Raw genomic sequence first — 19,872 nt, forward strand, 5'->3', positions numbered from 1 at the left:
GGTGAGCAGAAATAAAGAACAGCAATCAAAATAATCAATTCTAGGAAGGCCATGTGTTGTGTTAGAGACTAGCCATATCACAGACACGCCCATATCTTTTATTTTTATGGACGTAATGCTGGACAAATATAGCCTCTCATCTTGGCAATATTGACAGCTGAGCAAATGAATGTGGAAGCCTCCCACAAAATTCTCCCAGCCCTCATTTTCTGCCTGCTAGCTGTTGACAACTAGAGTGAACATGGAAGCCACATGGTGACAGATCCTTCTGAGTAAATGTGAAGTAAACATCTCCTTAGCCAGAGCAATGAAGGATTTGCATCTTCAGTGAAGTCTTGTGGGTCGCAGGAAGCTTCACCCAGTGATTATACTGAGGAGGAATATAAACAATTACAGGCTTGTTTATAAACACCTCAGCAGGGAATTGACACTCACACATCACTGTTCACAGTTAGTCATAGGGACCCATTTGAGGGCAAAGAAGGATGGAGAGTACAGTCCTGGTTTATGAAGAAGCTCTCTTGCAACAACTCTACAATAGAGAGGGAGATGTGTGTTTGTCGTGGATCTGCTTTGGTCTATCATTTCCTATTTTGTGCTGTCTCAACCACCAAGAGGAAGTCCTATCTCTCTATTCCTAACAGTTCCTAAACTAATACCTCCAAATTGCACAATATTCTTCCTTTCCTAGGTTACAGATATCTTTTAATGCAATCTGTCAAATTGTACATAAAAAAGATAAGTCACTGAATATAAAAGTACAGCACAATGAAACAGAGACATGGTAAACACCAGAAACCCTCTTCTAGTGGTTAATAGTTCACAAAAGTATTAAGATTTTGCCAGACAGGAATTCTGCAGCTCTTGCAGGCAGATCTCTTTATCTGGTCATTTTCTGCTTTCTGAATACAAATTGTCTACTGTTCTAGATGCCTCAATTAAAGCGCTGGAAGTTTCTTATTCTTAATTCTCTAGGACAGCACCTGAATGAGGTATTTGGTAGCAGCTTTGTTGGATGGGTGCATGTATCTCCCTGCCTGCTTCTTACTAGCATAATATTGGTGACCAGTTGTTTCTTTGAGGCTCAAATGGGCAAAGACCCATAGCTCGACAGGGACATTTCTTAAGAAACACATGTTGCACCACATCTTTCCCACCATAATCAAATGCTCAGAATCAAATTTTCTTTTCCCCAGGCCTGAATTACCTTTCTGACTGGAGAGTTTCCCTTTCTCAGCTTAATGAGTCTCTTCTGAAATTGTCCTCGGCGACTCTATCTCAAGAACGATGGTCGACTTAAGCTTTCATTACCGATCAAGAACCTCAGTTTCTCAGCCTCATCTCTTAGGATTTAGAATCTAGCATCAGCCGCCTCAGCCCCTTACATTCTGTCCGCTACCTGGAAATTCTCCTCTGAAATCATCATTCGGAGAAGGTTATTGTTGAAGGCCAGTGAGTGCTGGCTTTCTTTCTGCTCTGCTGCCCTGGTTTCCTTGCCATGAATTCACTTAGCAGTAATGGTACTGCAGAATATTTTATTTAATTATCCTGGAGAAAATGAGATCAACTTGTGGTGATTTTTCTTTTTCTTTTACTTTTCTTTTTTTTGTGTGTCTGTGTTTATTTATTTGTTGTTGAGACAGGATTTCTCTGTGTATCCCTGGCTGTTCTGCAACTGTACCTTCTCTTAATATCATTTGTATTCCAGAGTAGTTTTTGATAGTTTGACAAGGTTAAGTAAAATTCAAAGATAAATCAAAGCACATGAACACTGCAGTCTGGGTAAATGAATGAAAGTCTTTGGACAGAGTGAACACTCCACATAATCTTTTAGGTTTCAACAGAGGAAATACAGAGAAAGAGGGGAGAGGAGAAGGAGGATGACAGTCATATTTCAATTAAACAAAAGGACTTTGTTCAGTTTTTATACAGCAAAATTCTTTTATTCAAAAGACAACTGAGTTTTCTGCCACCGAACATAGAGAAGGAGCTCTAACAATTTAGATCCTGGAGAATTTGAGTACAAAGTATTCCACAATTATATTCTGCAGTTAAGCAAAAAACAGTTTTCTACATTATTTTTTCTCCTATATAGAAAAATCTTGAGGGGATGCTTTCAATAACAGAAATATGAGGCAGTAGGGGAAAAGATTTGTCCTTGAAAATATTGATAAGGATGATGACTGTGATCGTGAAGGAGAAGAGGGGGAAGGAAAGGAATAGAAAAGGGGAGAATAAAAGAATGGTGGGGAGAAGAGGAAGGTGGCTGTGAGAGCTAGGAAGAAGAAACCTAGTCTATCTATTGGAGATAAATTTAAGTTTCATAAACATCTCACAAAGCAAATATCATCATATTACAGACAATAAAACATTGGCTCCAACCATTAGACAAAAAAAGAGGAAATTAACAGTCATTCAAACTTCAACATGTGTCTTCTTGATTCTGACTGGGCAACACATAACTATATAAATACAGAATTCTCAGTGGATAGAAATCATTCAAATATGGCTTTCTATCTCTTCCTGGAATCCACACTACAAGACTATGTGATTTTTGACTATATTTTATTTTTAGCACTAAAGAAAAAATACCTGTGTAGATTTCCATGAACCATTTTTAAAATGATAATATAAACCAAAATAGCATAAATAGAACTTTTGCTTGGGTAGAAATTCTTCTAACTTTGAAAAGAAATGGATTTGTCAGTGAAAAAATTCTAAATTTTTATTTTCTACTGCTTAGTATTATATAGTTTGGGGCAATAGCTTAACATTTTTTTCAGCTTATTTTTTTAGTTTGTTGTTAGAAAGCAAACAATAGTAAGGAACTTGTAGAAATAGGGTAAGAAGTAACTAAGGCAAAACATCTATCACAAAGCATGTTGAGTGCCCAAAAAAGAGCTTCATGTTGTCCATGAGTTAAAATCATAGGCACTAGCTTAATACTCAGACTACTTATAATACAAAAATCATACAGATGATCTGAAGGTCAACTATGATAACATATATTTTTAAATATCTTTAACAAAAACTACTGGAGTATATCTTTTATGGTGTCTTTAGAAAATTAGTTTTGACCTCACTATAGAAATATTAAATGGATGTTGCTATTACTTAAGAGCATACATACCTTATGTTTATTCATGTTACGTACTTGACAAAAACAGAGATGTTAGAAATGACAGCAGTCATCAGGGGCTTTTGGCATACTCCTGTCTCACCTACTTTTAAGTATATAATGAGATCAAGATTATTGGCTTGCACAGGGTCCTACAGTCAGCTAAGACTGTTAAGTTCCACAGTTATGGAGTATCTGTTTGCTACCTTTCAAACTCCTCTTGACTCTCCCGTTTTGTAAAAGCAACATCAATACAGGGAGGCAACATCATAGTATGTTCCTAAAACTATCCTTTCTGTGATCTTCAAGGATCCTGTTGAAGGCAACCATGGAATTTATCTTTCTTAACCCCTTCTGGATGACCAGTCAATTAACAAAACAAATGGTATTCTAGAAATATATGTGTGAAAATAACTAGACTTTTTTCTTCTTAATAATAAGCAAAAATCTTAATTTCTCTTTTAAAACAGTGGGGAAGAAAGATAGCTATGAGTTCTCACTTCCAATTCTCTTTTTAGATCTAATTGACCTTGACAACATTTAAACAGTATAAAAATACACTTCTACCTAATATTACAAAAGAAAATGGGTATCAAAATTCAATTGAAAAGGTTGAGAGAATGAATAAGCTATAATTCAATACTTAGCTCCTGTGAGAAACTAAGGAGCCTTGAGAGAAATAAGAAGTGAAAGAAATTCTAAATGAATCTTTTTTTGACATGGACATAGCAATGCCAAAGACCAAGGATGCAGACCCATGGAAAACTGGTTGCCCTTTCTCCTAGTCAGGATCAGAAAGGCAAAGCCTTTCTTTGTTCCAACTGCTGGTGTTTACAAATGGTTATCCCATGTGTGCATAAAACAGCAACCGTAGCTTCCTCCTCCTGGATGTTTACAGCATGAGACTTCTCAACAACAGGGATCTTTTATACAGAATAGTCGATTTCTTTCCTTGTTCTCAACAAAATAAACATGCTGAGGTCCTGAGTAGTTTGGTAGTTGGTGCCATTCTGTCAAAGCCCACCTGACCCCAGCTATTCCGTATGTGTGTCTGTCAGTCCATCCTTCCTTTATTCCCTTGCCACCCCCACATAGATTTCCCTGGTAAAGGCATTGAGTCATGCTGGTCAAAGTATAAAACCTTAGATTTTTCAGCTAAGTATTCTTAAAATGCCTATTCAAATCATGCATTTCATACTTTAAGTTCAGTAGCAAGTAATTTAGAGAAATATAAAGAGCTTTTACTATTTCCTATATACCAAACAAAATTAATAAGCTTGTTTAATGATAGAATAGCAAGAAGAATGTTACACTTGACTTGTGGGTAAATATTCCTTTTATTTTTTTCTTGTACATGAATAATTTTAGAAGATAATTTTAAAAGGTCAAATATGCATTATATTAGAGGTCAATAAAAGTTAAACACACTGAAAACTTCTCAATAAAGATTTATATTTTATATAGTATAAGTGCCAGGAGGGGAAAGCCCATCATGTTTATGATTGCCCTTTATAATATCAGAAAATACAAACCAACATCAATTACTTTGATTTGGCAAGGAAAGTAGAATGAAAAGTCAGAAGAGAATTTCAGAGAAATACACAGCAGAGGGAGAATCCATCTTTGCCTTCATACTCAAACTTGCTTGCATTCTGTATAGGAAGCATTCAGACAGAGATGAGAAGTAAGACGAGCTATTTCTGAACCACAGAGGAGTCACTCAACATTGGAACCAAGGACATTGTTATCCACATTTCTTAGTAAGAAAACTGTAACTCAAGGTAAGATCATTTATAAATATTCTGCATACTTATGAGCTTATAATTGCAAGGTTGAAAAGAAATCAGAAAGCATTGGGAGACTTTGAACAACAACAGCAAAGAAGGTTTGTATATTTATAGTATTTCATTCTGAGGTTGATTCCAAACTCTTTATAGTTACCTGTGAAAGACTTCTTGTTCATAGAATCGACCTTAAGGCAAGACAAATTCCAATAAGACTTTAAACTAAGAATAGCTTAGGAATATTAAAGTTATGTACTTATGAGACACACCCTAGCATATATGCAGGTTTGTACACATCAACCTGCATACTTACAAACAAAAGCAATTAAAGTCATGAGTGTTTTTAAAAGCAATTCTGCATTTGCAGGAACATCTTGCAGTTGATAGTATTACTATCACTCAGCCAAATTAGTTCCAAAGTTGTACACCCATAAAAACTGAAAGAGATATTTTATAGAATACTGTGTGTACCATAAAAAGATATAGCCAAAAAGAGACCGACAGTCAAAACTGTTAATTATGTCTTCTGAGTTCCCCGGTGCTGAGAGAAGCCTACTGGGACTTCATTTTAATTCTCCTCATCATGGTGATTGTTTCTGCCCTGTCTCATAAAAGCTAAAGCCATTCCAGATAGCTGGAAGGATGGGACTTGTTCTTCAGGGCAGTCAGATCAAGCCAATGATATTATATCTTGCTGCCACCAGGGAAGCATTGACAAGCGTTGTGAATCCCTTTTGTCAGGCCACATTTCTGTGGTAGCCTGAGTTGCTGCAGTGGAATCAAATTTTGGATTGAAAAGCTTCAAATAGATACAGAGGTATGTCTTCTTTTGCTCTGACCATTAATCATATGCATATGCATTTAACAGATGAAATTCAGAATGTTCAGATGTAATTATTTAAGATGCTTATTCTAAAGAAATTTAAAAGAAAACAGGAATATATACGCACTCAGATCTTTCATTCTTTATATTCGATTATTATGGTGCATATTTAATTATTTGATTTCACTCTAGGGGCAAAGGAAAAGAAGGCCCAGACCATCTGGTGTGGCAGTTTGTTTAGTCTCATTTCTACCTAAAAGATGTATGTTTTTTTTTTTTAAAAAAGGGAGAGGATGGGCTCATATATTTTAAGTTTTTGAGGAACTTAGTCACATGGCTGAAAACACCCCAGGTCAGAGAGAGTTTGGTGGTCCCTTGGAGCCTTCTCGTCTTCTAAATCACAAATTAGATACCTAGCAGGAGACCCAAGAAAGATTCACATCATAAAGGGCCAGCATATCCCACTGCATGGACACGTCCGCAATTCCAAATGACTGGCCAGGCAGTGGCACTGCAAAGAGAACCAAACAAGCGCTGCAGCAGCTTCCAATGCTCGCAGAGGGGACGGTTTGTTTAGTAATGCCTGAAGCTTGCACACCCTAAGGAAGCTACCACAGAAAACAACAGGCATCCTATGGAAGACGACCCAGGAAGCCAGAGAAAGCTCCAAGGTCAGAGCACTGCCTGAGTCTGTCCAGTTTCTGGTTTCTCACATGGTCAGGCCAAGGTAATTCTAGTACCCAAACCACTCTACATTGTACTGAAATCAATACGACGCAAAAAGTGCAGAAGGCTCAGAGTTTTTCTTTGCCTGTCTTACCTTTACCTTTATTTTCTTGCAGTGCTGAGGGCTCCACTCAGGGCCTCCCATACACAAGGCAAACACTGTACCTATGAATCATGTCCATATTCCTTAGCTTCATTTTAAATTCAAGCAATCATCTCAAAGTCAGGCACTAACAGAATGGGTGAGGGCAATACAAATAGAATACCGGGAGGAGAGTCAGTTAAGGCAATTATTAGAATTACATCAGCACAGCCTCCAGAAAGCATCCGGGTGATTTTCTGAATTGGTCCCATTGGGTATAAGCATCTTCCCTCAGGTCGGCAGAAGTTAAATGTCATGCTCTCTGTGTTAGAGAAGGCAGAAATGGGCATTTACTCACTCTTCATTTAAATTCTTTTCTGAAATGTTTTTTTTTTAAAAAAAGTACCAACCAGGCAGCATACACCAGCTGATATGAGGCCCCTGACACATATACAGCAGAGGACTCCTGGTCTGGCCTCAGTGAGAGAAGATACTCCTAAACCTTGATAGACTTGAGGCCCCAGAGAGTGGGAAGGTCTGGTGGGGTGGGATGTGGGGTGTGGGGTGGGACAACCTCTTGGAGTCCAGGCATGGGGGAGGAATGGGATGAGGAACTGTTAGAGGGCAAATAATGACTGGACTGCAAAAAGCAATTATATAATAATAGTAATAAAAAGTACTGTCTTCATTTTGGGCATATCTGTATAATTTAGCAACATGGTAAGTTCACTAACTTTTCCTATATGAGGAACTCTGTTTTCTTCCTTTATCACCAGTTTTACAGGATTGAAAATACAGCTTTCATGTTTAACTTTCAAAGTCATGAAGAACTGAAAATTGGACCACAAATGAGTCCTGACTTATTTGCTATGCAACCAATTAATTATGATACAAATAAATAAAAACAGAATTCAGAGATCTCATATAAATAATCATGAATATTTTATTATATTTTGATGTTGTGAAACAGAGTCCCACTCTGTATTCTGTTCTGGAACTCACTATGTAGATCAAGATGGCTTTGTTGATCTCAATTCAGTCTCCTAGGTGTTGGGATCCAGGCAAGATCCACCAGACCTAGATTTAAATTGGTTTAAATTTGATTTTACATTTTGTCGTCACAGTTTGTACCTGGCTTATATCTATCCACCCATGGAAGTAGATTTCTCCCACCTTATTCAATATTTCCAAAGTAGTTCCTCAAGCAGCCTAGCAGCGGTCAAAACTGAATATACCTCTAAAAGGTAAAGTGTAACCTTCTGGGAATGTGCCTTTAGCACAGATGACAGGAGAATTGCAGAAAAAGAAAACACAAAATGCAAGTTCTTTCTAGTCCTTTATGGCCAGTAAACCAGTACTTCATTATCAAGTTCTTTATTCTACACAGACATATATATTGCCTAAGAATTCTGTGACATGCTGTCATCTCTACCTCTCCCTCCCTTACTTAATTTTCCTTTAACTCTTAACAAAGCTAACTCAACAAATTGTTCTGATATCCACAAGAGCCCATTCATATAGATATGCATACAGTTAACCCCACCTCCTCAATGACAACACAGAAGTCTACATTAGACTTAGGTGATCTTAAGAATCTACAATGAAATAGCTTTCTCATTAGCTCATACTTTCACTCCCATGAATTCCTGGCTTTCATCCTCCTTGAAAATGAACTCACTGGTTTTTGTAACATACTAACAAAAAAACCTAAGTGGGAGGGTGGGGCCACTTTAAGGGACATCAGTGGAATTCAAGGCCTTTCTTAGGCTGAATTCCCATCCCTTTCCTGACCACCTTTCCCACAGTATTTCCCATAAGCTAGACATTTTCACTTTATGAGGCAAGAGCATGGTCTTTAAGGACCTGAAGTAGAATGGTCTCTGAAAGATGTTTAGAGATCACAAGATGAGTCAGGACTTGTAATGAACACAACTCCCACTAAATAAGTGGATTTCCTTTTCCTCTCTTCAGTGTAAGATTTGGTTAAGGACTCTTTAAGTCATGGCTTCTGCTAGGCATAGTTCCAGTCTAGCTGCAAGGATCCTGGACATTTTCTCCAAACCATCATCCCAAATGTCACCTGAGCAAATGCCAAGCCCACTCATGGTTCAAACTTGTCTGGATGTGTGGCTGCCAGGAGATAGGTTTTAAAAGTCTAACACTTCTCCACACATATATGACAAGAGGTAAAGATTTCAAGGGCACAACTCACCAAGCTGAGTACAAATTCGCAAGCAGGAAACAATGTATCAGCAAACACTTCTAGTTCATTGGGAAAGAAGGCTTAAGGAAAATACCTTGTGATAACAGTTTGTTGACCTCACACAGGTCTGAAGATTTGTATTCTTATCTTTAGTAGATGGTTCATATTAATGACATAGTTGTCACTTCTAAATATAGTAATAATTTAAAATATAATATCTTATAGGCTTTAAAAAATAACCAACATCCTTAGATTTCAAAATATTCACACTGCCAAAGTTTACATTTTAGAGTTTAGTCAAATTAGAGGAAGAAAATTCAGCAAGAAAAATGGGAAAGCACCTTTGGGAATTAAATGTAAGTCTTACTATTTAATTAGTGCTTATGTTTCACGGAATAGATTGCCAAGTGGTCGAATTCTGCAGAAGCCCTTCTAGTCCCTTGTAATAATGTCTATGTTTATGTATAAGACAACTTAATTTTAGGTCAGCGGAAGTATTTTGAAGTAGAAACTCATGGTGATTGCAGGTGAATTAGTTTTCAGTTTGCAGCAAGTAGGGATTAGCTGGCCATGGTTTTTTTTTTACAACTTACATAGGCTTTCTTACACAAGATTCGTGGAAACAAAACACTCAGTGGCTTTTAGTTTGTGGGGGGAAACACTTTTCTTGACAAACAAATAAAGGACACACTTGACTTTTTTTTTTTTTTCATATAAAATACATGGCTGTTCTCTCAAGGATTTTAGAACTAACTCTGTACAGCAAAGGCATCTTCCTCTACCAAGGACAGTTCCAGAGTGTCTTCATTAGTACTAGTTTTCATCCTGAAGTTGAAAGAACCATAGAGTTTTGCAGACTCTTTGGAAGACGCAAATCTATTTCTACGATAGAGCTCCCCCTTCCACATAGACATCATCAGCAAGCAAGAGAGAACGACTCCCCCAAGGGTGAGGAGGCAGAGCCCAGCAATCACACAACGGTCCAGGTGTGCACCTAACATTGCACTCTCTTTCTCTAGGCGTTCCATCTCCCGGGCTGCCACAGTGTTGGGATCCACTGTGACCTCCCGAGGGACAATATAAGAAATGATCACTAGCAAAATACCAGTGACCAAGAACAAGATAGCGCTGATGAAGCCATAGTCTACAGACTTCCCTGAAGATGTGGCTTCTGAACTTGTGTCGTCATCATCTTCAGACATCGAAGATATGGCAGCCTCATGAGACCATTCGTTAGGGTTTCCCCATCCAAGATCTCCAGGGTGATTATTGTCTTTTGCTGATGGTGACATCTGACTTCTCTGTTCCAAGTTGACATTCTCATCCACGTAGGTAAAAGAAGTTTCTAGTTCCTGGCTGCAACAATTACAGACCTTACGATCAGCCAGTACTTGGTTGTTCCCTGAGTCAGGAGGTCCTGAGGGGAAGAAGCCTGTTTGAATAGCATTGTCTTGGAACAAGGAGGTTGGGGATGTTGGAGAAGTGCTAAGTCCACACACTTCTACGACATCTGCCCTTGGTGTCGATGTCAAGTTTTTCTCATAGCAAAGAGAAGCTCTGAGGGTCGCCTCTTCTGTGTGGTCACCGGAAGTCTCTCCTGAACTCCACTCCACAGCATTGCATGGGCCAACTGGGCTGTTCCTCTTAGGCAGAGAGTGGAGCTCCATGGGGGCTAGTTAGATTTCTCCCCGAGATTTCCAGAAATTTTGCTAGCAGTAACACAATGTGATAAGAAGAACCTGGCAGAATCTACTTTCATACTCTAAGGAGGCCTGCTCCTCTGGTCCGCATTCCCTTTACAGCCATGACTGGTTGAGATCACCTTGGCCTCAGTTTCTCATCAGAGTGGCAAAAACGGAAAGGGAACCTGGGAGCAGAAGATCACGGAAGAGCCAAATCTTCTGACTTGTCACAGGGGTTAGCAGTGAGAAACTCGGGTCAGGGCAGAAAAGGAGCAAGGAGGATGTAGCAGAATCTCTGGGGACAGCACACTGCCGTCACCAAAGCCAAATTTATCCAGAGACTCACACATTCCTGTGACAGAATCCCTCAAATGAGAAGGCAAGTTTCCTGTAGAAAGACACAAACGAGAAAACAGGCGGGGACCTCTTTTAGCAGAGCTGTTGATTTCTGGAGGTCTTGAGCAAGAACAGACTTCCTAACCAATTCAATTAGACTGTATGTTTCTACTCCAGTTCAGGACAGATTCTAATACAGATTAGCTCTAATGAATGCCTGCCCCTATCAACTGGGGGCAGTTGCATCAGCATCTTGACTTAGCAGCTACAAAGTGAATGAAAAGGATGACTTGATCAGCCAGTGACCAAAAAGGGGACCAGAACTAGTGATTCACGTATTGAAACAGCTAGTCACCCACTACACACAGCTCTGGGCCCCACGTTAAACATCCACATGCAGTACTACTCTGCTTAGTCCACTCCCTGCTCCATGGGGGCTCTTGCACACATCACTGTGGTTTCTACAAAACACAGTGAGCCGCACAGTGAGCCGCTTCACACATACATACTGCTTGCTCCCACTGACTGTCTGCTGTTCCCACTCACAAAGTCTCAGTGAGTCTGAATTACTTCTCGCTACAACTTGCCAACCAACAAGCAAGAGAAAGTAGCCACCTGGAAGTGTTTACAAACCCAGTGTGCAAGTAGGCTGAAGGGGGTGGGGTATTAAATCTATAGCATTGCATTAATGCAAAGAGGTGAGAAGCAATTTCCAAGGCTAGCCCTGAAATGCTATCCATGGCACCAGGAGCCTTCATAGGCTAGAACTCTGTTGAACAGTAAGCCATCTGCCCATCTTTTCCTGCTTCTGCTAGCTTCCTCGGGAATAAAAATCCACCCGCACTCTCATCAAATATAGGAGGTTTAGGAAGAACTCCTTTTGCTTTTATTTCAATTCAGAGTGGTTGAACACCTGACTGGAGGGGTAAGAATCAAAATCCCCAAATCCAGCAGCTTGTGACAGAGGTTCAAACAAGCCTCGCCTGAGACAGTCAGGGAACTCACAGAGTGAAAAGAACATTGACATGGTCATGCTTCTTGCTGCATATCAAGCTCGCCCCACCCCGTCCTTTGCACTAAAAATATAAAAAGAGCAACAGCAAAAAAGGAGAAAAACACAGTGCTAAGAGTAAAGAAACCGTAACTGAATCAGCGTTTTCCTTCATCATGCGGCTCAGCCCCTTCTGAAGGATCCTTCGATGAAGGAAGCAATGGGAACCGGTTTCATCAAATTACAGAAAAGAAATCATTACAGATGGATCCCTGAGGCACGAGTCGCTCTAATTAACCTTTGGCACAATTAGCTGATCATATTAGACTCCTTTAGATAAAATTGGCAGGGTCCCTCACGAAACTTCCAATGTATAACAAACCGGGAAAAAAAATCTCTCTCTCTCTCTCTCTCTCTCTCTCTATCTCTCTCTCTCTCTCTCTCTCTCTCTCTCTCCTCTCTCTCTCTGTCTCCCTCCCCCCCTTCCTCCCCCCTCCCTCCCTCCCTCCCTTTGCTCTATCGGAGACTCGCTAACTGTACTGTCGATTTGCAGATCCATAATCCAGCATCAGTTTAGGAAGGATAACGCCAGGAGACCGGCTAAAGGTATCCTCTTCCCTCCCCAGCCCTCTCTGATCTGTTTAAAAGCCCAGTAAATGAGATTGCACTTCCAAGGCAAGAGTACCTTTTTCCCCTAGTCTGCTGCTCCTCAGTTAAAGGCAGTAAAATATAGACAGAACAGATAGGGACAAGGCTGGTATGCAGAAGACCGCGAAGGGAAGTGGGATGCAAGATCAGCGCACTGGGTTTGTAGGACCCGCTGCCAGCACTGGACAGGGGTGCCCCCAACAGGCTGCGGGATCAATCAATCCTCGCAGCAGACTCTTGGCCCATCAAGGCACCTGCAGTCTGGCTGCATCCTCTAAGGTCCTGCAAGAACCTCAGGCGGGAGTAGAAATGCTTGACCCGGCTCCTTTTAGCTCAAAGCTCCGGTTCTCTCTATACTCCGCGCGCTTCCTTCACAGCCCACTCTCTGCTACTCACCTTCTGCTTTGGCCACTCAGTAGAGCTGAAGCCCGCAGCACTCGCGTCCGCGTGGCACCCGGAGAAAGTCCGTTATTCCCAGCCTGAGCACTTGTAGCCTGTGTTCTCCGCTGGGTTCTGCTGGGTGGGCGGTTCCCGCGGACTCCGGCAGGGCGGGGCAGGGCGGGGCGGGGTGCTCCCTTCTGCTGAGCATCCCGGGAGATGTAGTTCGGGGGAAGTCCTTGTATCTCTTCGTTTGCTTCGTCCCACACCTCCAGGGTTTTGCTCTTCTGGCAAACAGTTTCCACCATCCAAGCATTTATCTGCCTGAGCTTCGAGCTCTGGCCTCCCTAAGTTGAGTTCCCAGCCCTGCATCCTCTCATCCACCTGCCTCAAGTACAGCCACAGGATTCTGGAAGACTGGGGAACCAAGCATTACATTTAGTTCCAACAGTGTGCCAAGCAATCTGCATACTTTGTCATACTGAATAGTCGAAACACATTTTCAAAGTAGATTTTTTAAAATCACTTTTTAAAATGAGGAAGAAGGGTCACAGAGATTCATTGTTCCCTTCCCACAAAGGTTAGGAGCTCAATAAATAGTAACCTTTAAAATCTTTTCCAGGAGTGTGATTCCAAAGTCGTTGCCTTTCCCATAAAAGAGGCAGAATGTGAACACCGAGGGTAAGCAGTGTCAGTTTATCCCCTGTACTTACTGTTACATCTAGTATCTGTTGGACGTATTACTAAATTAGAAAACTGGAATTCTTTGCTGACAGGGTCTTTCCTACACATTTTATTTAATTCATTCAATTTTAGAAGTACTGTAAAAGTCCTCAATTTTACAGAAAATCTGAATTGAAAAATGCCCAAACTCATAAATTTGATATTCAGTAAATTCTAAACATTATGTTATATTGACTGGGGGCAAGGGGCAAGAGCAAAGGGTAAGAGAGGGGTCAGGTTTGGTAATGCAAATTAAAGGTTGAAGCCACTTGAAATAATACAAGCTAACACTCTCCTTTACTCAAAGTAATCTTCAACAGCACATCTTGGACATATGTGTTTTGTGTGATTTTGAGACCATTGATTGATTCCATCCAAAGAGCAAAGGGTTACATTTTCTACTTGCAATTAGCTCCCACACATGCTGCAGTCACACTTGAGAGAGAGAGATCCACTTCTTAAAGTGACACAATAAACGATAATACCATTTGTTCTACTTCACAAACATTGTACAAAAGTCAATCTCATGGTTCTCATTTCCTTTTGGCTCACTACACTAAATAGAGAATGCGTTTTCTCTGTTCCTCTAGTCCATCCAGCCTTCAAAGATACACTTGCCAACCTTATTTATGAGGGACCCTCTCAGGACTGTAGATTAGAAATTGAGCCCAAACATAGTGTAGGTGTCTAAAAGGGAACAACTAAGATATTAAAATATCCTGAGCTGGTGTTAAATAAGGAGGTGCAGAAGGAAATTTAGATATTTAATTAAAGGAGGAGACATTGGCAATATAAAAGCTAGCTTTAGATAAGTTAAAGTTCTTAAAACATCATGGTTTTTAAAGTGGAAAGCATAACTAAAGGCAGGTAATAGTAACTATTAGTGTAGTGATGTTATGCTACTACTGTAGATGTTTATACTATCTGTAAGGAATGCAATGTTGCTAAACTCATTTTGCAATAAAGAAATCAAACTTTGAAAAAAGTATATTCTTGCTCTACCAAGTTCGGAGACCCAATAACCAAGATTCTAATTGGCTTGTGTCTGATTCCACCATGGGCATCTTTGCCACCACACTATGCCCAACAGTGTTTTGCCCCTTTTTTTCATGGCAGTCATGTGTAAGAGGTAAAACACAAGTGTAAACATTGATGGTTTCACATGTCAACTATCCCAGGGCTATGACATCTTGGGAGCCTATAGGACAACATGGTGGGCTGATGGAATAGATAAGCCACCACTGCCATAACCCACTGGTGCAGCTCAGATGTTGGGACACACTGGGAAGTTCTATCAGATTGAATTAGGAGGCTGACTTGGCATTTTATGTAAACAAGGTCATTCTAATAGTTTTGCATGGAGTGTCTCAGAAGTAAATTCTATGCTACTTGAGAGGCTCCATAAAGAAGACAGCCGTTTATTAGCAGTGTTAAGACAGGGATTTGTCTAGTTGGATTAAGCAGCCCCTATGGTCTCCCTGATGACTAATTCTAATTTACATTTCTCACATGAGGTACTGTCCATCTCTTCCGGCTCCAGAGGAATCTATCTCCGATGAATTTGTCAATACTAGAATTTTAAATATTTATTATGCACTACCTTGTGACATGTCTTGAATGGCTAGATAACTACTAAATGCTGTTTAACTTGTGACTTGTGAGCACCTTATGGTCACGCCTGACATGTTGAACATCTTACATGATGCAGAAAGTTCACTCTTTCTCTTTCATTCAGTAAAGTAATATGACAAACCTCAATTGAGACATGTGATGATTATCAGTTATGTCTATTCTCCTCACATGCACATATAAATACAACAAAACATTAGACTTCACATACTCATTAACACTAAAATCTCAATGAGGGCTGGAGAAAAGCCTCACTGCTTAAGCATACTTGTTCTTGTAGGGAACCTGGGTTCAAATCACAGAACCCACATGACAGCCCACAACCATCCATAAGTCCAGGCCCAGAAAATCTAACCCCGTTTTCTGGTATCAGGCATGCCTGTGGTTCACAAACATACAGGTAAGCAAAGCACCCATGCATATAAAATAAATAAGTAAATATAAGCAAAAATGAAATTGATTCTATGTCAATATACTACAAATTTTCCTTCAGAATATTGCAGAGAAAAAAATGGTAAAGAAGGATTGAATGAATTCTTGAAAGACAAACTTTGCTTTTTGCTTGCTGGATCTCATTTCATTTGCTGGGAAAACCCCACTCCTGGCCTTTATCATGCACTGCCACATCTAAAGCGTTTCCAAAAGCCCAACTCTGAAACTTTTTCAAGTGCTGTTCTTGGTCAGCTTCCTTAACTTCCTCCTACTTGGCACTCTACTGGCATAATTGACTTCCCTTAAAGTTGGAATTTTACATAGGCAGAAGTATTCCATATATACATTACACTGCTTTCTATATGTTTCTCCTTCCAAAATGAACTTTAGCTTCCTTGAACACCAGCCTCTTCTATTACCGTCTATGAGCATACATTCAGTAACAAGTGTATCTCCTAACGAAGCCATTTTGCCTTAGAAAATGTTGGCACTAAGAATCTACATAATGATTTTGATTTACATAAATTTTAATATGCCTCAATTTACTCATATTGGATGAACAATTATTATTATGTTAAACTAACTAGTAACAAAATAGACTCCGAGTAAATTGACCATTTTAAGTCAAGAGTAGTACTGAGGCTTTTAACATCTAGCCTCTTACAAAGTATGTCATCAATTTTCTTCCCTCAGCAAAAGTAAGGAATAACTGCAAATAAACTTCCTTAGACGCCTTAATGTTTTCATGAGAGGCTGAGCAGTGAGAAAATTAAAAAGATATTGGGATACATTGGTTAAAGTTTGGAAACAGTCCAGGTTGATGCTTCTAAGTTAGAGAAGACTGAGAGGGTCTAGAATTTAAAGTAAAGAAGGTCTCATTTATCAGAAAAAATCTATAAATAAACAATAATAAATTATAAATTTAATACATATGCTTACCATAGCTATACAGGTTTGTTAAATAAGCCCCGTGCCTGAACTCTGACAACAGAGGAGGTTGAGAGTCAGTGGTTTTTCCAACAAAGGGAGTTCCCCATAGCAAGAAAAGTGTTTATCTTTTCCTTTTTCCCTTTGTTTCTCTTCTCTTTCTTTTCTTCTCTTTATTTCTTCCTTTCTTTTCTTTGAGTGAATATATATAATATATATTATATATACATATAAAACGAAATCTCTCAATTCGTATTTAGTCATTCAAAACCCTTTACACAGGATGAATTGAAGCAAGTTAAAACTGTGAGAAACATTTGAGTACTAGAAATTTAAGAAATTTACACCTGTGTTCTGTTGAGGATAACTAGGAAATTGGGACACAAATGTAAAACATTCCTTCCTTGAAGGCATACAAAAGTACCAGAGTTGCATTATTAACCCAGAGGACAGAGGCTTATCAAAGCACAGGAAACATGAGCGCTTGGTTTTACGTAAAATATTAAATGAGTCCTGAGGGGATAATGAGAGACTAAGAGCTAAGGAGAGAGAGGTCAGAGGGTCTTCATTTCACAAATCTATCATAAATCTTTGTTATTCCCTTGACATTGACTTTTAAGCCTAAATTGTTTCATCCAGCAGTGTGAAGAAGGAATCAGACAGTCCCTCATAGGAAAGGGTTCTTAATTCATAAATTTCCCTAAAATTTTATCAAAATGATTTCAAAATGTTAGGAGACCACTTTACTAACAAAAAAGTGATGCTGTCCACAAATTATAGCATTTCTACCAAATATCTCTGACTGTTTGCAAATAAAGAAATTAACCTTGGAGAAAATCAAAATCCAAAGATGATGTATTATATTAATCCATGTTTATTTAAGGATATAATGAATATGTATTAATATATGCAAATCAATCATCACACAAGAGATATAGATATGTATAATGTGCATATAATGGCAGAATTGAGGACATTGTAAGTCACTGTAAAAGGATGATAGGAGGAAAATTTGTTTGGTGATAGGAAGTTCTACATCTCAAGTAAAATCATGTACAGAATGGTATCTAAGTATTGATGACAGGTAAGGAAAGGAAAAAAAAACCATCACCACTAACTAATAAACTGAGCTTTAAACTGCAGTGAAATGAGACACCCAGAATAAATGTCAAAACAACGAACAAGAGATTTTTGTAAATTATAAAGCAATCCAAAGAACATGTACTGAATAAGGAGATGCAAAATAAAACAATCAATTTTTGACATTTCATTTAAGCACAAAAAGGAAACATGACCCAAAATTTGCCTTAGATTTTTCTCTAGAATAATGTGTGTACATGACTTGAAACTAAATCCCATGCAAGAAACTGCCAATAAATAAGAGGATAGATAAGTATATTATAAAATATTACTACGTTGAAATACACATAGTAAATAAACTAGAATTGTATTCAGAATGGATAAATCTCACAAAGGTAATTATGAAATACAGAGAAAGTTTGTATTCATAAATAGAATGATTTTTTTCTGATCAAATTTTGTAATAGTTGGGACCCTGGACAAACTGTCTTAGTAGTTAAGTACAACTACATGAAAAGTGAGAGAACTATCAAAAGATGTCCCTCAGCTCCAGACATTAAATTCTAGAAGTAGATATTTTAAGAGAACTGTCACCAAGTGCCTCAGAAACAATTGTACTACCAAACCCTGGAGAAGGCTAGGGTTGTTTGGCACTGGGAAATGTATTTATAAGTTTAAAACTTAAGCCTGAGAACCCATGAATCTTGTGTCCAAGGAGTAAAGTTTGTTTTCCCCCATTCATTTGGGAATGAAGAATGAGCTTCCTAGGTTTTTAAAAAATAATATTTATTTATTTATTTATTTATTTATTTATTGTGTGCAGATAAAATCAAACTTCTTTTGTTTCTTACCTCTAACAAAGACCTTCAAGTTTGCATGCACAGCAGAACTCTGTTACCTTTCTGAAACTGTAACAAATACTGGTAGTAATCTAATTTTAAAGAAAGCAAGTTGTACAGGTCTAGCTCTGGAGACTTGATTGCTGCTCCACATTACATTGGATCCTGTATTAGATATGTTGCAGAGCAAAGCCATTCAACTCACAGGTAGAAGAAAAATGTTGAGGAAAGAAAAATTTTATTTAAGCCCTCTTTGTTTTGTAATTTGTAAGCGCGCACACACACACACACACACACACACACACACTTCTATATATAGGCCTTTATGCAAGAGAAAACATGCATGTGTCTTTCTAAGTATGGTGTTTTATTACTTGATATAATGATTTTAAGTCACATGTTTTCTAAATGTGCAATAATTTCAGTTTTACTTACAACTGCATAAAATATCATTATGTATATGTACCTTGTTTTCTTTATGTTTTTATGAAGTGATAGAGATCTAGGATGGTCTCATTTCATGGCTGTTGTAAGTACAGCAATAGCTATATAAGCATAGATATGTAAGTATTGCTGTGGTACATTGACATTAGGGTCTGTCTGATGTGTACCACGAATTATAGCTGGATCATATGTGAGATCTATTTTAGTTCCTGGAGGAACCTCCATACTAATGCCCATGTGACTGGACTAGTTTATCTTCCCATCAGCAAAGAACAAGCCTTTTTGCCCTATATCCTTGCCAGCGTGTTGTAATTTGTTCTCTTGATGATAATCATGCTGACCTAGGTGAGATAGACTCTCAAAGAAGATTTAATTGCACTTCTATGATCACTAATGGAATTGAGTGGTTTAAAAATATACTGTTCAATTTGTCTTTCCAAGTTTTGAGAACTATCCGTTCAGTTAGTTAACCCATTGACGAGGTGATCTGACTTTATGGTATTTATAATTATTGGTTCACAGACAATTCTACTAGGGTCCTCCCAGGAATCTAGCAACAGTGACCTAGCAACAGTTTACAACATCATCTGCTGCTGAAGCGACCAACCTCGCGTAAGAAGGACTGTTCAGCGACCACAGTTCTCTCTTCTCATCTTCTTTCTATCTCTGCTCCCAGGTATTCCCAGACAGCCTCTTCTCTTCTTTTTTCTCTCCTCTCTCTTTCTGTACTCAGTCCCCACTTTCTGTGCCTCTACCCTTTTCCAGGTCCCCTTCCATTTTCCCAATAAACTTTCTTGATACTAGAACAGTCATATCGCATGATTGTTCAGGAGGCCCCTCAGCATGGACCTACCAAGGTTCTCCCTCCCCTTGCCACGGTACACCACCTTATAGCACCATTTTGGAAACATAACAATATGTACTGTTCATTTGTGTTTCCCAGTTTTGAAAACTGTTCAGTTAGCAAACCCACTCACCATGGCATTTAATAGTTGCTATTTTAATGTATCCTAGATATCCCCTATCT

The 19,872-nt window shown here is 38.9% G+C and overlaps 2 protein-coding genes across 2 annotated transcripts in view; one reads left to right on the plus strand and one right to left on the minus strand.

Moving 5' to 3' along the window:
- Emc2 (ER membrane protein complex subunit 2) overlaps positions 1-19,872 on the plus strand; it is an 894,248-nt gene that overhangs the window by 212,006 nt on the left and 662,370 nt on the right. The window lies entirely within an intron of this gene.
- On the minus strand, positions 9,433-12,901 carry Tmem74 (transmembrane protein 74). Its single transcript, XM_032915002.1, has 2 exons — positions 12,790-12,901; positions 9,433-10,806 (listed from the first exon to the last, which is right to left on the minus strand). The coding sequence occupies exon 2, from the start codon at positions 10,401-10,403 to the stop codon at positions 9,486-9,488; it is 918 nt and encodes a 305-aa protein (XP_032770893.1). The 5' UTR covers positions 10,404-10,806; positions 12,790-12,901; the 3' UTR covers positions 9,433-9,485.

This window comes from Rattus rattus, chromosome 1, assembly GCF_011064425.1.
Source record: "Rattus rattus isolate New Zealand chromosome 1, Rrattus_CSIRO_v1, whole genome shotgun sequence".
NCBI lineage: Eukaryota > Metazoa > Chordata > Mammalia > Rodentia > Muridae > Rattus > Rattus rattus.

Excerpts from the sequence above, each read along its gene's own strand:
- Tmem74 (XM_032915002.1), bottom strand. The coding sequence starts at position 10,403 with ATGGAGCTCCACTCTCTGCCTAAGAGGAACAGCCCAGTTGGCCCATGC.